Genomic DNA, 17079 nt, shown 5'->3' with positions numbered 1-17079 from the left:
ACTAATCAAACATGCATGCTTCTGGTCTGTGGGAGGAAGCCACACACGCATGAGTAAACGTGCAAACTCCACACCGACAGACCTCAGATGAGATTCAAACCAGGATTTCCTCGCTGTGCTTCGGCGGTTATGAATAACTGTCACTCCACCGTGAAACCCTTCAGGAGGATCACTGTATCGAATTAGGAGTTGCATGCATTTACACTGCAGGACGGAAACAATTACTCAGAAGATCACAAGACAACTTTGTCTTAATCTATTCTTTTTTGTGAGTCACTTGGATTTATTTTTAAAGTATTTGCACCAATAGATAATCAGTTTTAGATTGATCAGATTAGAGATTAGCCTTCCAGAACACGTGCATCTGGAAGAGCAGTGTTCTGTTTTGTTAGCTCGTCAAAACTGTTTTAAAAACAAAAGAAGACAGAAATGAACATTATTTTGAAAAATTCCACCTAACTGTATGTTTCCTCTATCCATCTTCAGAACCCACTGACTGTTGCAGGAAAACACACTTAAGCTCACATACACACCAAGAGACTTTTTTGGGAGTCCTCAACTTGTCGTTTTTTGACGTGCTGGCTGTTCCCGTTTAATGACGGGTCCCAAACCCCCGGGACTCGGACTGGTGTGGATCCGAAAGCTGCTTGGTACGGAACTGTAAACACTTTTGTGTTCCAAACAGGAAGTAGCTGCTGCCTTAGAGAAGTCAAAATATAGAGAAATAAACAGCTTTTTCTCTGTCATTCTATTTGCCAAAATAGTAATTCTTTTTTTCTTAATATCTTCTTTATAATCCTATTTTCTTTCACGATAATCTTGCTTTATCAGAAGTTAGTCAAGTTATAAACCGACCAATCAGATGCCTCAGTAGAAGCATGTGGTGCACTAGCCCCCACATCCAAAAGTTAATTGACTGATTCTGCGAAGCCGCTTTCAATAGAAGGGACTTCAAACATTATTATTATTAATAATAATTATTATTATTTATATATTTTTACACATACACATCTTTTTTTATCTCTGTTTTGTCTTTCTTTGTTAGTTTGTTGTGTTGTTTGGCAAATAAAATATTTAAAAACATAAAAAAAAGCTTACTCATGATTGGTGATAATAGTTGCCGTAGAAACGTTGATGCAGACCAACTCGGATCAATCACTGTCGACTGGCTCCAAGTGGCGGTGCCTGTATCAGGGAAAAATGGCAACCAAAATTTGCCTTTTTTATAGATGACATCACAGGCAGTGTCCATATCTATATACAGTCAATGATTCAAACCAGGCCTTCTCGCTGCAAGACAAAAACGCTAGCCTTCCAACCCCAAACTGTATTATCGTTTACTTCAGAACATTGAAAACACTGTATTTCTTTTTTTACTATCATTTAATTGCAATATTTTTGAGTATTTTCTTTTAAGCATTCTCAGAAGCTGCATTCTATTGTTTTACAAACTTGTTTGCTTCCTGTCTCTTACATCCTTCAGCTTTAAAACCCCATTAGATTTTAAATTAGCTTCATTTTCCCACCAGACAGTATGGTCACACACCCACCCACCCTCTGTGTGAATGAGGACTGCAGAACATTGGTTGGCAGCAGTCTGCAGGACCACGGATGCTTATCAGAAAGGCTTACAACCCCCCCTCCCGATGCTCCTGATATGGAAGACAATAGGTATGCGTGCATAGGGAGAGCTTTCTTTAAAGCCGTGCTGATCCTGATTTCACTTCTTTGCTCTTTAATGAGGTCAGTCTAGCCTGCTGGCTGTATTCCATCACTAAATGGAGACAGCCATAATAAACCCTAAAGTGAGATGACCTGTGAAAGCCACGTCTTTGTCAGGACGAAACACACAAAGCAGACCTGGTTAAGTCAATATTTCGTCCCGTGGTCGTGCTGTAATTATGAAGGACGGAATCCCGATTTGACTAAAACACTTGTGTCCCGGCATTCCCAATCCAAATTCCGCCAGTTCGGCTTCCTTTTGTGATCCTGTCTTTGTGCTGAACTTGGGGTTAATTGCTCGGGTGGAAGCAGCTGTGAGGCCACCAGAGCTGCAGGTGAGCAGCTGCTCTCAGCAAACACACCAACCTCCCACACTGCTTTGTGCCGCTTCCCAAGACTGTTTCCAAAATGTGAATGAATCAAGCCCCGACAACAATGAAACAACAAGAGAGGAGCTGACGTCGTGGGCCTGAGGAAAGAAAAGAGCGGATTGCAGGTCATAAAATTCAAAACTAACTCCTTTTCTCTGTCATTCATTTGCTTAAGGCCTTTCAAATGATTTGAAATGATGAGTGGATGGCATCAGATGTTTGTGTGCAGTTACATGTGAAAGTGGGTTTAACCCAGTTGATGGTTTTGGGTGGAAGAAGAAGTTGATGCGGTTTACTGAAAATGTAGTTTCATAATGATGTATGCTGGGGTGGAGCGGTTCAGGGAGCACACCATCCTGCACCACAGAAGTGCTTCAGTTGGTGTGTCTGCTGAATGAAGACCTTACAGTTTTTAACTGCTGTGTGTACAGTTCTTTTTTTAAATTGACAGAATCATTCAGATATTATGCTGATGATACCGTAACTGATTGCGTCTCAACTTCTGATGCTAAAACAATGAATTTCTGTCTCTTTATTTAGTTCTTGTGTTCAATTGCTCTCTTCTCTGCTTTTGAAAACAGACACACCACAGCTGTGTGAATACCTAGTCGGCATTCTTCTGCTCTTTTCTGTACATTTTTCGGCACGTAAAAATGTATTCACACTGCTTTTGTCTGAATTCCTCCCCGATCACTCTATAGTGTGTTTGCTATTTTCTGCTGCTGTCCGAATCTACTAATTCCCAAATCGAATGCACTCGAAATTTCCCAGAAGTCTTTGCGAAAAACTAAGGTGCATCGATGCTCAATAGATAAGTGAATATAGACCACAATGCAATGCGGTCGAACAATTTTGAACAAAAAAAAAACATGTTTAAATGTAATTTTTGAATAAAACATCCACATTTTCACCATCGGAACACAAATAAACGTCATAAAATGTTTGTATTTATTCAATTTTCACTTTGTGAAAGCTGTGTTTAGAAAAACTAAAGAAAAGTACCTGAGCATCGTGTTCGAATTACCTTTAAAATCCAGGGGACTATAGTCCTGCACTATATAGTTTGGAATCAGAGGAGGGGGATTCGGCTAAAACCACTTTTAGCGATTTCAGGATTTTAGCATTCTTAGTATCAAAACGTTCAGCTCGTTCAGGACATTGCTGCTTGAACTTTTGGTACTGATATATTTTATGGTTGTAAGATTTTACGTACATTTTGAAATTTTACAGACCCATTGAAAATGAATGGAAAATTCTTTTTCAGGTTCAGGACATTCATGCTTCTACTCTTGGTATTCATATATTTTGCAATTTTCTAAAATTTTCACACAATTTATGCAATGTTTTTTTAGTTCCATCGAAATTAGAAATTTTTCAAATACTTTGTGCACCTTTGATGTTCAGGACATTTATACTTGTACTTTTGGTAGTCAGACCTGCTACACATTTTAAAATTTCATGCAATTTATGCAATTTTACAAGAAATTCTTGAAATTTTTTGTGCACTTTTTGCAACGTTAAGTCTTTTATCATTTAGCCAAAAGCTTTCACATTTTCAGCAAATGCCGTCAGCAATTACAGTAAATATATTCAGCAACAACATTCAGCAAAAAACATTCAGACTAGCATGATCACAGGTTTTCTAGTTTCTATCGATTTTTATTGAAAGGGCACCAAAATCTGCTCTTTTTCTATCACTTCCTGTCAAAGATTAGAGCATGAAACGCTCTATGCTTATGAATATCTCAAGCAACTGTGAAGCCTTCATCACACGCACCTGTATGGGGGTAGACCCATTTGGGTGCTAGAGATTTTTTTGGGTTGTCCAGGCCCGTGGAGGATCATGGAGATAAGTGGCTTCATGTCAAGGGGATCCTACAGTTTCTTTAAAGCTTGTGCGGCCACTTCAATGGACATCATGAAAAGGGAGAATACGATTGTCGAGTGTAAGTGTATTGTGAAGTATTCACAAGGATAATATAAGTACCCATTATGTACGGGTGATTCAGTTGTATAGGGCCTCTGGCTACTTTCTGAAAGTGGACAAATGCTTCACGCGCAGCCCAGACGATGTCCACAGATGTACCAGAGGAAGGTTGCATAGTGTAGAACACCATATAATTATTTACTTTGATTTGTACCGATGTCTAATTGTTATTTTGTGAAACACATTGCAAAATCATGTACGTTATTGAAGTGTCATTTGGTACTTTCAACTCTGGAGAAGTTATCAGCGACACCAGAACAACATACGCTCTTTGAACTACAGTAACTCTTTGATCGTTGATGCAAATAATCTAATTCCAACAGATTTTGACGTGCAGAAAACTTTGAAAAAAGCTGTTTTTTTTTTTTCTGTGTCAGTATTAGCTGATTCACACTGATTGCATAAGCACTTCACCAATGTAAAGTGTTGCAAATCAGCTACTTCTGTGTAAATGGTTGAAGTTAGCTGGTTAAACAACAACTAATGTGTCAGATGCTCAAAAACCACAACAAAACAAGACAAACAATGAATGTTTTAACTGCAGCACTCCAGTTTTCTTTACATTTCTTTGTCGATGGTGAACCAATCATAGACGAGTATGTCGTACCATTTATAGTAGTATCTGCATTCAGGCTCAGATCCTTTCTAGCAATGCTCCTACTGTATGTTCCAGGCTCTAGCAAGGTTGGATGAGCAGCCAAAGAATAAATCTTTCCTTAAGTCATTGGAGAAGACAGCTGAGGTCAGTAATGTTTTCACTTTTTACTCATCTCTTTATGAATGCACCAGACTCCCAATGTTCTGTGAAAAACGCCCCAGGGAAGGAACGCACCACCTGGTTGGCCCAGTCGTGTTTTTTATACATTAACAGACTCCTGCATTAGTTTATTTGAATGTATACATTCATTATTGGACTGTTAGTGCTAAAAGTTTACCCTTTATTCCATGAGAACAAGCAGGACCGTCTGTGCTCACCTAATATTCTACAGATGTTTGTCCTAAAGGGAATTGGGAAAGTAAACATTTGAAGACTCGACACCTTCTTCATTCTATAGTTTACAGTAGAAAGTGAGAGAACTTGTCACTCTGGAAGATTTCAAGTTTATTCTGAAATTATCCCTAAAGAAAACCCCTTTAGTCAGTGCAGCTCCTTTAATTTATCATTTTTTTACATAAATTTTTAGCAATATATTTTGTTCTTTTGTGCTTTTCCTTTTTTTTTGCTGTTATTATCAACTATTAATTCTTGTTCTACTATTCATATTGTTGTGATATGGCTGAAAAGACACTCAAAAAAAGGACCAAACTATGAATTTGTGCAAACTGGAAAGAAATTTTGAAAAAGAAACTTGCTTTTATCGAGAAAAAAAAAAAAAAAAATAACATTTACGCAGGGAAAAAGTGTTTTAAGGCATATCAAAATGGACTTATTTCACAAAACTGAAATATTTTCAAATTAAATGAGTCATTTAAGCACTCAAGAGGTACAATCACTCAGCTCATCAAAAGTTGAGCGTTTCATGTGGAATTGTTGGATCTACATCCCCTCTATAAAACCATCAACCATAATTTCCCCAAATCTCATTCATTCATAGCGGCTGATACGTAGCTCCACGGCCTGAATAAGACGCCGACGTCTCCTTTGATAGATGATGATGAGTGGTAGTGCTGTGGCAGAAGTTTGAATGTATCTGCTGTACTGTAAGTATTGTTCACAACCGTCGTCACGTTTTTGAATGACTTATTTCGTAAGTTGGTTTGAATTTATTCGCATAATTATGACTTAATGGAAACAGTGTGATTGCAAAACTTAGTTTTTTTCCCAACATTTCTAGAATTTCAATATGTTTTGTGCATATGTGTAATGAAAAAATGTTGGTCACAGTTTATCTTTTTTTGTGAGTTAGAATCAAGCAGTTCAACTGGTTGAACATCCAGCAGACAATCAATGAAACCCCGTTTTCTGCAAAAAAATTAAGTTTCTGTGCATGTACATCGACTTTTAACCCTTTTACACCCGAGCTCCGGTGTTTATGTTCTTTGATTTTAACCGTTAGCACGATCAACGTAATTCAGAATCTTCTGAATTATCATCTTAACCGTTAAAAAGTTAAAGTATGTTAAAGATTTTGTGTTTTAGCAACATTGGCAACGCCTCAGGTGTTAACAAAAATTAAATGAAAAATGGCTGCTTGAATTGTAGCACCTACGTCACAGCTACAGCTTTTTTCCAAACACATTTTTTCATCTGGTTCTGATTTACAACAATTTGAATTAAAAAAAATGTAAGCTTAATTTTTTTTTCATATCAGGAGCAGAATACTTTAAAAAGCACAATTGTCATTGGTGTGGGTCTTTGAAACCTGCAGAGGTTGCAAAAAATCATCTTAAAAGTCCCACATCAAACTTTGGTGGAACTTCCTCGTTGTCTTTCTCTGCTGCGCTTGGCTGAAGCTGCCGGCTGGTTCGCGTGTCAGCGCGCTCGCGCGCTTCAGCTGGGACCAGCCCTGGAGGCGTAGCTTCCTCCAAACAAGTGCGGGTCTCCGCGCTGCACGGGACCGTCCGATTCATTTGAGGAGGCGCAGTGAGCCGCACTGACGCTCGAGCGGAGCAGGAGTTGCGCTTCAGCCCTAAAAAGAAACCTGCCACCCAACATTTCAGTCCTTTAGACGAGAAAAGAGGATTCAAGAGAAGAGAAGGAAACAGGTGAGATGTTTGAAAGGAGGTGCTTTTTGCGGCTGTTTTGACTTACTTGATTTATATTTATTTAATTTCTAAATTCATGTTTGAGTTCCAGACAATAATATTTCCTGTAAGACGCAAAATATCCCCTAAAAACAACCGTTTTCCTCCCCGCTTCTGGATTGTTTGTCTCCAGATTTAAACCCTCAGTCAGTCAGACTTTAGCGGCTTCCGTCAGCTCACAACTGATAACACAAGTTTGCTTCTTGCCTGATATAAATCAACAATAGGAACTGCGACTTCTGTGCGCGCTTTCTGCCGGGATCTCTCCTTCTGTTCCACGCGTAATGACGCAGAGAGCGACAGTTTATTGTTTATCAACGCGGAAACATCTTGTTCTATCCAAAGATTTTTATCCTGGAGCATGGAGCCGGTAGATCGAGACCGACAGGAGGAAACTCTGTCAAACACGTTGCACCTGCACTCCTCCTCTTGTCGGCTGCATTTGCACATGAAAAAAAGAAATGACCCCCGTTTGCTTCATTCTGTGTATTGTGAGCAACAAAAGAGCCGTTTTTGTTGGAGAAACGCGGGTCAGACAGGGAGCAGAGAGGAAGCGCAGAAGCTGCAGAGTGGAAGAGATGAGCTCCATTTGCTATCTTGTGCGTTATCTGATTTTGTGGGTGTTAAAATGGTAATTGGTTTGAAACCTACCTGGCACCTTTAGGCATTTTCCATATAGTATAAGATAATTGGAGAAAATCTCTCAATTTAAATGACTGGGATCCCCTGATAGATTAAAAGAAGTTTTAAGATCAAAAGAGTTTTTTGCAAAACCAAAAAAAGTTTAGTCACGTTTGTTGGTTTTATGCTAATCCAAGTGTTCTGAACAGCACTTTTTGTTGATTGTTTTTGACATTAAAATGATTTTATTTAAGAAATAAATCAAAAATCCCCGCTCTGTTGAGTTTATTTAAGCAAAAAAATCTAAAACATTCATAATGTGATTAGACTACCAAGTACGAACATTTTTCTTGTCTTTTTACTTTCTTAAAATTAAGTTTTTGCAACGCTCTTATTGTTTTAATGCTGATTTTTGCGATTAAATTAGCTGAAAAATTTATTTATTTATAAAACGGACAAAAAAAAGTCATAAAAAAAGATGTTTACTTTGGAAATTCTTTCATGGATGTTTTGTTAGTGCTATAAAAGTAGGAAAAACATTTATTTTAAGCATTTCTTCCTTAAAAGTTTTATATTTGAATGAGTAAAATCATCAAATCTTCATGGAACAGCTGCACAGACTAATATTTTCCAGGTGCCCTCATACATATTTATTTTCAACTTCATTTCCCCCCTTTTCCTCCTCCTCTGTGACTTTGTGCCAATTATCCCACATGGAGCACAAGTCTCCCACTCAGACAGATGTCCGACACGGTCACATTTCACTGCTCTCCGGCGTGCTGTGCCACCCAGCGGACGCTGACCTCCTTTTTAACCCCAGTCGCACCATTTTGCGGGCGTCAAGCCTCCTGCTGATCTCTGCGCACCATTCACTCTGTGGGTGTACGAGTCGGTCGGGGGGCGGCGTCGGGGTTAAGCCGCTCGTGTTCTGGTTTTGATGCATCACCTCTCACCTCTGAACCCTCGCGCCGTTGCAGGCTGACAGTTAGTTGAGAGAGACATCGCAGCAGAAAGCTGTGAAAGCAGGCCATGCAGGGGTGAACATTTCAGAGGTCCATTAGGCTCAGAGAAATCGCAGCGGGTTATTGGCATTCCAAAGCAGTCTAGACTATTTCAATGCTCCTCCATGCTGTTTTAGTCACCTTTCTCTCTGCCTATGTGCACAATGCTTTGGTGTGCACATGATCTTGTATTGTGAGACTTAAAAAAAAGCTTCCTTTGATCATCCGGGTGGTGACAGCTGATCTTTCGCCCTCTCCTTTCCTGCCTTATGAGCAAAGAAGAGACGCGGGATTCCTTGTGTTTTATAATAACAAGCATTTTAAGGGAAAACACTCTTTAAAGAAGCATCAGGTTTCCCACCCTGACCCGCGCTTTATCTTGGAATGCCCAGAACGTGCCGGAAAAACTCCCTGTTTTGGTTTCTCAGTCCCACTTCCTCGTGTCCAGTCAGCCCAGAGTGCCAGAGGGGCTAGTGTAAACATTTATTGTGCTGGCCCTGGAGTGCACATCAATCATAGAGAACTCCACAGCGGGCGACACAATAACAAGGACTTGTTATTAACTCATACAAGAGATGTCTTAACGAGTTAGCCACACTCGGATCCTTAATGAAGAAACACGCGTGGACTTGGTGTTTCGTTGTAAAATATTAAATTATTGTCCAAAAAAGTTGCATTATAGACCCACTCCAATGGAAAATTATGTTTTGGGGTTTTTTAACACATTACGGAGTAGATGTGGCGTATACACCGGGCGGGCCACAAGTTCCCTGCTACACCCCATTCTAAAAGAGGAGAATAGATCCATGTACGTCTTTGTTTTCCTCATCCAAGCTGGCTCAAAACTGTAAGGCTCTAATCAAATCAAACTTTATTTATAAAAAAAGTACTTCTCATACTTTTACAGCTCAAAGCGCTTTACAATTAAAAACAAATACCCATCCCACCCTCCATTTACAAATACATCCCATGACCCCACAAACACTTATAAATTTTAACTTCTTAACAAAACTTAAGGCTCGGCTTTGCTGTGAGGAAACAGTATTTGGGAATCTCTTCATACCAGGAGCCATAACAGCCACAGTTCCCACCCAGACAGAGACAGCACCGGGGTTCACTCCATAACCTTGAGGCTGCAGTGCTGGACCCCAGCTGCACCAGGCGGGCGAGAACCACGGCGACGACCACGACAGGCCCAGTCATGAAGGATCCCCACAGGAAACACTGGGGCCACAATCATAATAAAAAAAAAAATATGTAGAGACATAAATGAAAAATAAAATGAAATACATAGAATAGATAAAATACAAAAAGAAAATATATGAAAAATAAATAAATGCATAAATAGAGAGAGATAGGTAAAGATCACCACACAGGCGAGGACCATAATGGCAGAATGAAGCCTCACTGAAAGTCTTGGTCCTCGCCCTAATATTGCTCACCATTTTTATTGCACTGGTAATGTTTGGTTGGGGTTGTGAGGAGCTGTAAGTTAGCAGGAGAGACAGTACCGTATTATCTGGAGTAAAAATCACAGTCTTTTTCATAGTTTAGCAGAAGCGGCTCATTTGTGTGATTCTTTTTAGACATTAATTGGCTCATATATTTGTCATTTTCCCAGTAAACACCAGTTGTTTTCTCCAACAAACGCCAGAGGGCGCTGCATTAGAGTATAAGTATTTACTACTGATGGTGGCAGAAGAAGTGTCGTTCAAAACTAACATGGAAGAGAATCGGATTGTTTTCCTCTTAAACTTTAATATTTTTCTTATACACGTCAAAAGATTATTACTCTTGTTTTTATTTATTTATTTATTTTTGTAGTTATACACTGGACTTGGCGGATTTATTCTGAAATGTCAGACTTTTCTCCCAAAAGGGCGACTTATACTCCGAGTGATTTATTTGAGGTTTTCTTCTTCCTGATTAGACATTCTTTTGCTCCTGCGATTTATATTCCGGAAAATACGGTAAACAGATTGATGACGGGATGTGGGGGTGGGCTTACTTCATGCCAGTGGTTCCGCCCACAACTCAGAGGCAAATTTCAAATGAACTACTGCCGCTCTGCAGAAACTATGTCCTTGAAAACAACAGTTTTTTCTATTTTATTTTGTCTAAAAACAGCATAATCATAATTAAAAGACTACTGGAAACAATTTTAAAATAGATCAAAAAATGATTTTTTTAGTGGAACTTTAAGCTGTTATTACAGATGTTAATACTAAGCTAGTCCGATTCATAATCTATTGATTTTCTGGTTTCACAGGGTCTGTTCCAGTCAGGTTGTGCACTCGCCTCTACCTGCAGTCAAAAATGAGTCTGAGCACCAGTGAGCTGGAGGACCTGTGGGAGTCCATTGGGGAGTTGAACTTCTCTGAGACCTTCAGCAACATCACAAGTGTGGACGCCATGGTGTGTGCCACGGCGTTCAATCGCAGCGCCCTGCTGTACTCCATGTGCGTCCTCTACACCTTCATCTTCGTCATTGGCCTGGCCGCCAACGCCCTGGTCCTCTGGGTGAACGTCCGCGCTCAGAGGGACTCCACCCCTCGCCACGAGACGCACACGTACATCGCTCACCTGGCGGTCGCAGACTTGTGCGTGTGCGCGACACTCCCCATCTGGGTGAGCTCGCTGGCCCAGCACGGCCACTGGCCGTTCGGGGAAGTGGCGTGTAAACTCACGCACCTGCTGTTCTCCGTCAACCTCTTTGGGAGCATCTTCTTTTTGGCGTGCATGAGCGTGGACCGTTACTTTAGTCTGGTGACGCCCAGAGAGGAGGGAGCCCGACGCAGGAAGTTGATCCGCCGGGGGGTGTGTTTGGGGGTTTGGCTCCTGGCGCTGGTAGCCTCCTTGCCAGACACTCACTTCCTGCATACTGTGAAGTCGACGCACGGCGACACCATGCTGTGCAGGCCCGTGTATCCAGAGGAGAACCTCAGGGAGTGGATGGTGGGAGTGCAGCTGAGTTTCATCCTGTTGGGCTTCGTTCTCCCCTTCCCGGTCATCGCCGTGTTCTACGCCCTGCTGGCCAGAGCGTTCACCCACGCCTCTTCATCATCATCCTCCTCCTCATCTCCAGTGGAGCAAGAGCGCCGCGTCAGCCGCAGAGTTATTCTGGCCTACATCGTTGTTTTTCTGGCGTGTTGGGGGCCGTACCACGCCGTGCTCTTGGCCGACTCGCTGTCGCAGCTGGGTTTGGTGCCGCTGACGTGCGGCCTGGAGAACGTGATCTACGTGGCTTTGCACCTCACCCAGTGTCTGTCCCTGCTCCACTGCTGCTTCAACCCCATCCTCTACAACTTCATCAACAGGAACTACCGCTATGACCTCATGAAGGCGTTCATTTTCAAATACTCAACTCGAACGGGCCTGGCACGTCTCATCGAGGCTCCCAACATGTCTGAGACTGAATACTCTGCTGTGGCTGTGGAAAACCCGCCACTCATATAAAGACAACGTCTGAATGACTGAAGAAGCATTTATCTCAGCGGATTTCTTTCGTCTGCTGTCCAAAGCCAATTTTTTTTTTTTTTTTTTTTTTTTTTTACAGAGACTTTATTTAGTTTTAGAAAAACTTGAAGTCTGCAACTTTTCATCTCTTGACAAATTAAAACAAGCACTTAAAACAGTTTATGAAAACATTCAGTTTTAAATCAGTATAGACAGTCATTATAGTTGAAAAGCCAAAACTGTAACTTGTGTAAAAATGTTGCTTTTACTGTGTGTGTGAACGTATTTTGTTTTTTGTATGAGGTCTGATGTAGTACCAGAAGTGTAATATCTTTGTATTTAGTTGTATTTATATTCATTTGTATGGTTTTGTCTCTCTCTTGTTGAATGCTAAGTCATCACACACTGATTCCTGCGCCACATCGCACAACACTGCCTCATTGTTTTATAGTTGATCCACTGACTGGCTCTGAGCTTCAGTCCTGCTGTCTCGACATGAATCACATCCTCATGTAGCAGACAAATAATTCATCTCTCGACTCCATTTTTTAGGAATGTTTCTGTTTGATTTACATAAAAATATGAGACTTTTATGCATTATTTTAAGGAATAATTCTTTCTTATATTTTTATAAATTTCCCTATTAGTAAATGTAAATAATTGTGCATTTTGTGGTACAAGGACCAAATTAGGCAAAAAATGTACCTTTCAGAAAATCTAAAATATCTTTAAAATAGTATTCTGTTAGTGCCTCTCATGTTGAGGGCAAATAGACATTGAATATTTTTAGCTTTTACAAATGGATTTTATGCATTTTGATACATAATCCATGAATCAATAAATCAAGAATTCAACTAACTTTTAGGCAATACGATACAGTCTAATTCTTTTACCAAAAACGCTAAAATATTTCTTATTCATGAGGAGTTTAAAGCTATAAATAAAAATTTCATGGCATTTGACAGAGAAATGTATTCAAGGATTGACTTGGAAGAAGCAAGCTTGTGATTGGACGATTGTATCTCATGTACATAAAAAGACAAAAACGCTAGAAAAAAAATAAAACTGAAAGAAATACTACAGTTTGCCGGAAATTTACTTCTTGATTGATTTTATACCATCATAATCCTGTCCATATATGTGGTTTTCAAACAATACTGGAGCTAATCGATCGATTTTTTTGATATGTATCCCTAAATATTGGATTGATCTTGTAGCTAACATGCTTTTTTTATTAAAGAAAGTGATCCCAATCATGCCAAATTTGGTACTTGTACCACAAAATGCAGGATTTGTCTCAAATATCCATCAAATCGGCTCCACTATGCTCTCTTCATGCATGTTCTGTGCAGACAGGGTGGGGAATGGCCCTGCTGATACTGATTGTGCAGAGATGAGCAATCTTTATGATATCATCAAGCTTAGCCTTGAGCTATTGCACAACACACAGAAGGAGATTTGACAGTTTTTAGATGCTGTTTGTGGTGATCTACCGTATGTCACCAATAGACACTTATTTGTGTATCGTCAAAAGTGATTGACTTATTGCATTTTTACCTTACAGTGTTGTTTATTAGGCAACAAAGTTTGAAAAAATAAACATTTAAAAACATTCATTTTTTAAAGAAAGTTGTGATTTATCAAATCCTTATAAGTACTTTTATATGTTAGCCTGTGTGGCTAAACTTCTTTACCTTCATTTTAAATACTTAACCTTCACATTAGGGCTTTGTTACGCTACTAAAATCAACACATTCTCATTTGGTTCAGTTACAGCAAGCATAGATTGCTCAAACTCAACAAATGAATCTGTCAAAGCAGGCAGACATGTGTCCAAATGCAGACGGAGACAAACGTTCCAAAATGTCAACGCATTCCTCACAGTGTGTGTTCATAACCAAAAGCTCAACAACCAAAGTTTTGCACGTCAAAAACATTAAATCGCACATTTTTCTCGCTGTATCGTTCTGACACACGGATGCTGACTGCATTATGTCACCCAATTTGTTGTACATGTTTTCATGCCGAAACGGTTTTCAGAAGTTATTAGAGAGAAAACAAACATGTTTCTACAAGAACTGAGAGGTTCTTTTGTTGTTGTAATGTATTGCTTGTTTTATTACATAATAAACACACAAAAAAATGTTTTGCTTCTTTGTTTTTAGCTTAAATTGTCCCATAAGTTCAGATCCCCACAGATTTTGAGATCAGTTTTTTTTTTTTTTAAAGCCATTAGGACATGATGCAGCATGAACCTCCTCACACGTTTAGAGGATATCTCTCATCTTAATGGAATGTTCCTCTGAAAAGGTGCTGGTCTTTAGTTTGAGGCACTGAAGTCATGTAAAACAGAAACATCAAGGTTGAGCTAAAACCAAGAAAACAAGTCAATATATCTCAGCTGAGATGTGACATAACTGCTCTGAAGTTTCTCCAGCTGCAGTAGCTGGAAACGACTTTAATTATTTGAATCTTCTGCTTATGAGTACATTTTTTTTATTTAAAATCATTTATCAAGAGCATATTAGAAAAAGCTATTTAAAAAAGACAGTAGAAAATGTACTGAGTGGACTACAAGCTTCCTGTTCCACTCTATTCTGATGCATCCACTTGTTAGCAGCTAGATCCATGTATGTTTTTGTTTCCCTCATCCCAATATTGCGTGCCATTTTTGTTGAAGAATGAATGTTAGAGTAAGTTAGTTGGAGACCGTGTAAAAAAAAAGGGATGATGGGAAGTGTTGGCAGGCCTAAGCTGAATCTGAATTCTTCCCCTAATCTTACAACTTCATCATACCCCTACATTTAGCCTTCCCAGCAGAGAGTCACTATTCGCTGTTCACCAAGCACATAGCTGGAAAATACATCCCATTGGTTTTATAACTCTAAAAAGTCCTGCTGTTACGCCCCTTTTTGGTCTAGGAGATCGAGGAGCATAAAATAAAATTAATTTTGTTTTAACTTCGAATCTAACAAAAATCGGGGGTTTGTCCAGGATCCATTAACCATTAAGATCCCGGACGAGTCCCCAATTTATGCTATGCCCCTTATTGAGTTTAGGGGATCGAGGAGCAATCATAAAAGTAATTTGGTTTTAACTTAAAATGAACAAAATTACTTTTATGTTATGCTCCCCATTCTGTTAAAACCCCAAAAGAGCCAGCATAAATTGGGGGCTTGTCCGGGAGGAACCATCAGGATCCTGGACGAGCCCCCAATTTATGCTACACCCCATTTGGGGTCTAGAGGATCAAAGAGCATAACCTAAAAGGTGTTTTTGTTATTAATTTTGATGAATAACATGAATTTTGTTATTAAAGTTGAGACAAAATCCCTTTTGTGTTATGCTCCTCGATCTCCTGCACCCCAAAAGGGGAGTAACACCTGCCAAAACAAAACAAAAAAAACATTACTGGCATTTTAATGTACACTTCTGTGCTTCAAAGCACATTAATAAATCTGTTTTTCCTCCGCGGCACAGTGGGACACGGAACACCCCTACAAATACCCGTATGGGAGAAGCCGTAGGAGTACGGGAAGAACTCAAATTCAACCTCACACTGCGACAACAGTCTTCTAGAAAATGACTTTTTTATTTTATTTTTGCTAAAAACGGCATAACTGTAATAAAAAGAGCTAACACATGTTGGGCACTAGTTAAGCTGAATGAACCACTATGGTAAAGTTGATCAAAGTGAGTCTTTCATATTTACAAATAATTTATGTGGCTAAAAATACATGTCTAAATTCAAACTCTAACCTATAAGTTTTTGAAATAATTATATTTTGTGGGATTCATTCTGAACAATCAATCTTCATGGATGTTCAGTAGTTCCTCTGGTTTGGATTTGCACATGAAGTTCTTGTCGTGCATGTGGCACAGACACCGATAAGAAGGGTGCTGGGGGAAATTTTGAAGGTCAAACTAAGTGAGTGAGCTGCTAATGACACCCGCACCGCTTCCTTTCTCGCCTTGATCAGGCAGCACTCCTGCTCCTTCCTTCTCCTTTCTCATGTCAATGATTTGCCGGACTCGGGACCTTTTTCTACTGACCTCGTCAGACCACGCCGCCGACTCTTTACAGGTCAGCGAGCCTCCACCGACTCATACGAATGCATTCACTCTGCAGATACAGGAATGCAGGTTCATTTGCTTTTCAAAGAGCGATTGCCCCGCAAGCAGGTCCTAAGAAAAAGTGGAGGGCCCTAATTAGGGCCATGTGCTCCAAAAACACTGGAGGGCTGATAAGATACAAACATGTTTTAAATTATCAAGAGCAATCTAAATGCTTTTGAAATTTAAGGAGAGACAGAAGGACGGGGATGAAAGAACAGTTACTTTTTAATTATGGCTTCAATAAATCCTCGGAGTAGCAGGAAAAGATCCTTTGGTCTGTTCATCTGAGTCATGAAAATGAACTCTTTTATCCTAAAGACCCACTCGGGTCACGCTCAGTGGTCTTTTATTTATGTTTATGCAGTTTCTAGTCAAAAAAAAAAAGAAAAAAGTGTAATTTTCTCGGACATAGTTTTTCCGAGTGACAGTAAATTCACATGTTAGCGAGGGGGCAGTTAGCTTGGAGCAATAACATGTTAAAACAGCAGTTTTTGATGCCACACATGCACAGAAAGTGTACGTGTTCATTGTAAAGAGAGACAAAGTATAAACATGTCTAGTACATGGTCAAGGATGTGATTCAGAACTTTTCATTCTGGTTTTCATCTGACACCTTAATGGTTGTCTGGAAAGTGTTAACCTTCTTTTTTTTTAAAGCCTTTACTGTAAAGGCGAGACGGTGATGGGATTTACATCTCTATGGATTAAATAATGTGAACGTTCAACTTGATAAGACATCACTGCATTAATTTAACACATTATCTGGTAAAAAAAAAAAACCCAAAACTTTAGATTATTTTTTTTCGGGAGTTGATCTGGGTGAACATTTAATTTATAGCTGCAATCAATTTATTCTTTAACTTTTGTGTTTTCCGTCACAGTTTGCAGGATTTAATTTGATTTTACTCCCTTCATAAATTGCCGTGCAGGACGTGTCAAACATTTAGCAAAAAAACCTCAAACATAGTGTGAGTAGAACCATTCTCACAGGAGCTGGCTCTCCCTGACTCCCTCAAAGTTCTGGTTTCTGTCTTCACCCCGAGGCCCGAATGTGTTTCAG

At 39.6% G+C, this 17079-nt stretch overlaps 1 protein-coding gene across 4 annotated transcripts; it reads left to right on the top strand.

Annotated features, from left to right (window-relative positions):
- Nucleotides 1-2032: 2032 nt before the first annotated feature.
- ackr3a (atypical chemokine receptor 3a) lies at nucleotides 2033-14047 on the top strand. Of its 4 annotated transcripts, XM_024287250.2 has the most exons (3): nucleotides 2033-2218; nucleotides 4754-4822; nucleotides 10717-14047. In XM_024287250.2, the coding sequence occupies exon 3, from the start codon at nucleotides 10764-10766 to the stop codon at nucleotides 11901-11903; it is 1140 nt and encodes a 379-aa protein (XP_024143018.1). In that variant the 5' UTR covers nucleotides 2033-2218; nucleotides 4754-4822; nucleotides 10717-10763; the 3' UTR covers nucleotides 11904-14047. The 4 variants fall into 4 exon arrangements, with proteins under 4 accessions (XP_024143018.1, XP_024143019.1, XP_036065606.1 ...); XM_024287251.2 differs by lacking the exon at nucleotides 4754-4822; XM_036209713.1 differs by lacking the exon at nucleotides 2033-2218 and having other exon boundaries at nucleotides 4663-4822.
- Nucleotides 14048-17079: the final 3032 nt, after the last annotated feature.

The sequence above is a fragment of the Oryzias melastigma genome, linkage group LG21 (assembly GCF_002922805.2).
Source record: "Oryzias melastigma strain HK-1 linkage group LG21, ASM292280v2, whole genome shotgun sequence".
Classification (NCBI taxonomy): domain Eukaryota; kingdom Metazoa; phylum Chordata; class Actinopteri; order Beloniformes; family Adrianichthyidae; genus Oryzias; species Oryzias melastigma.
This window is presented reverse-complemented; position numbering and strand designations above follow the sequence as displayed.

Excerpts from the sequence above, each read along its gene's own strand:
- ackr3a (XM_024287251.2), top strand. The coding sequence starts at position 10,764 with ATGAGTCTGAGCACCAGTGAGCTGGAGGACCTGTGGGAGTCCATTGGG.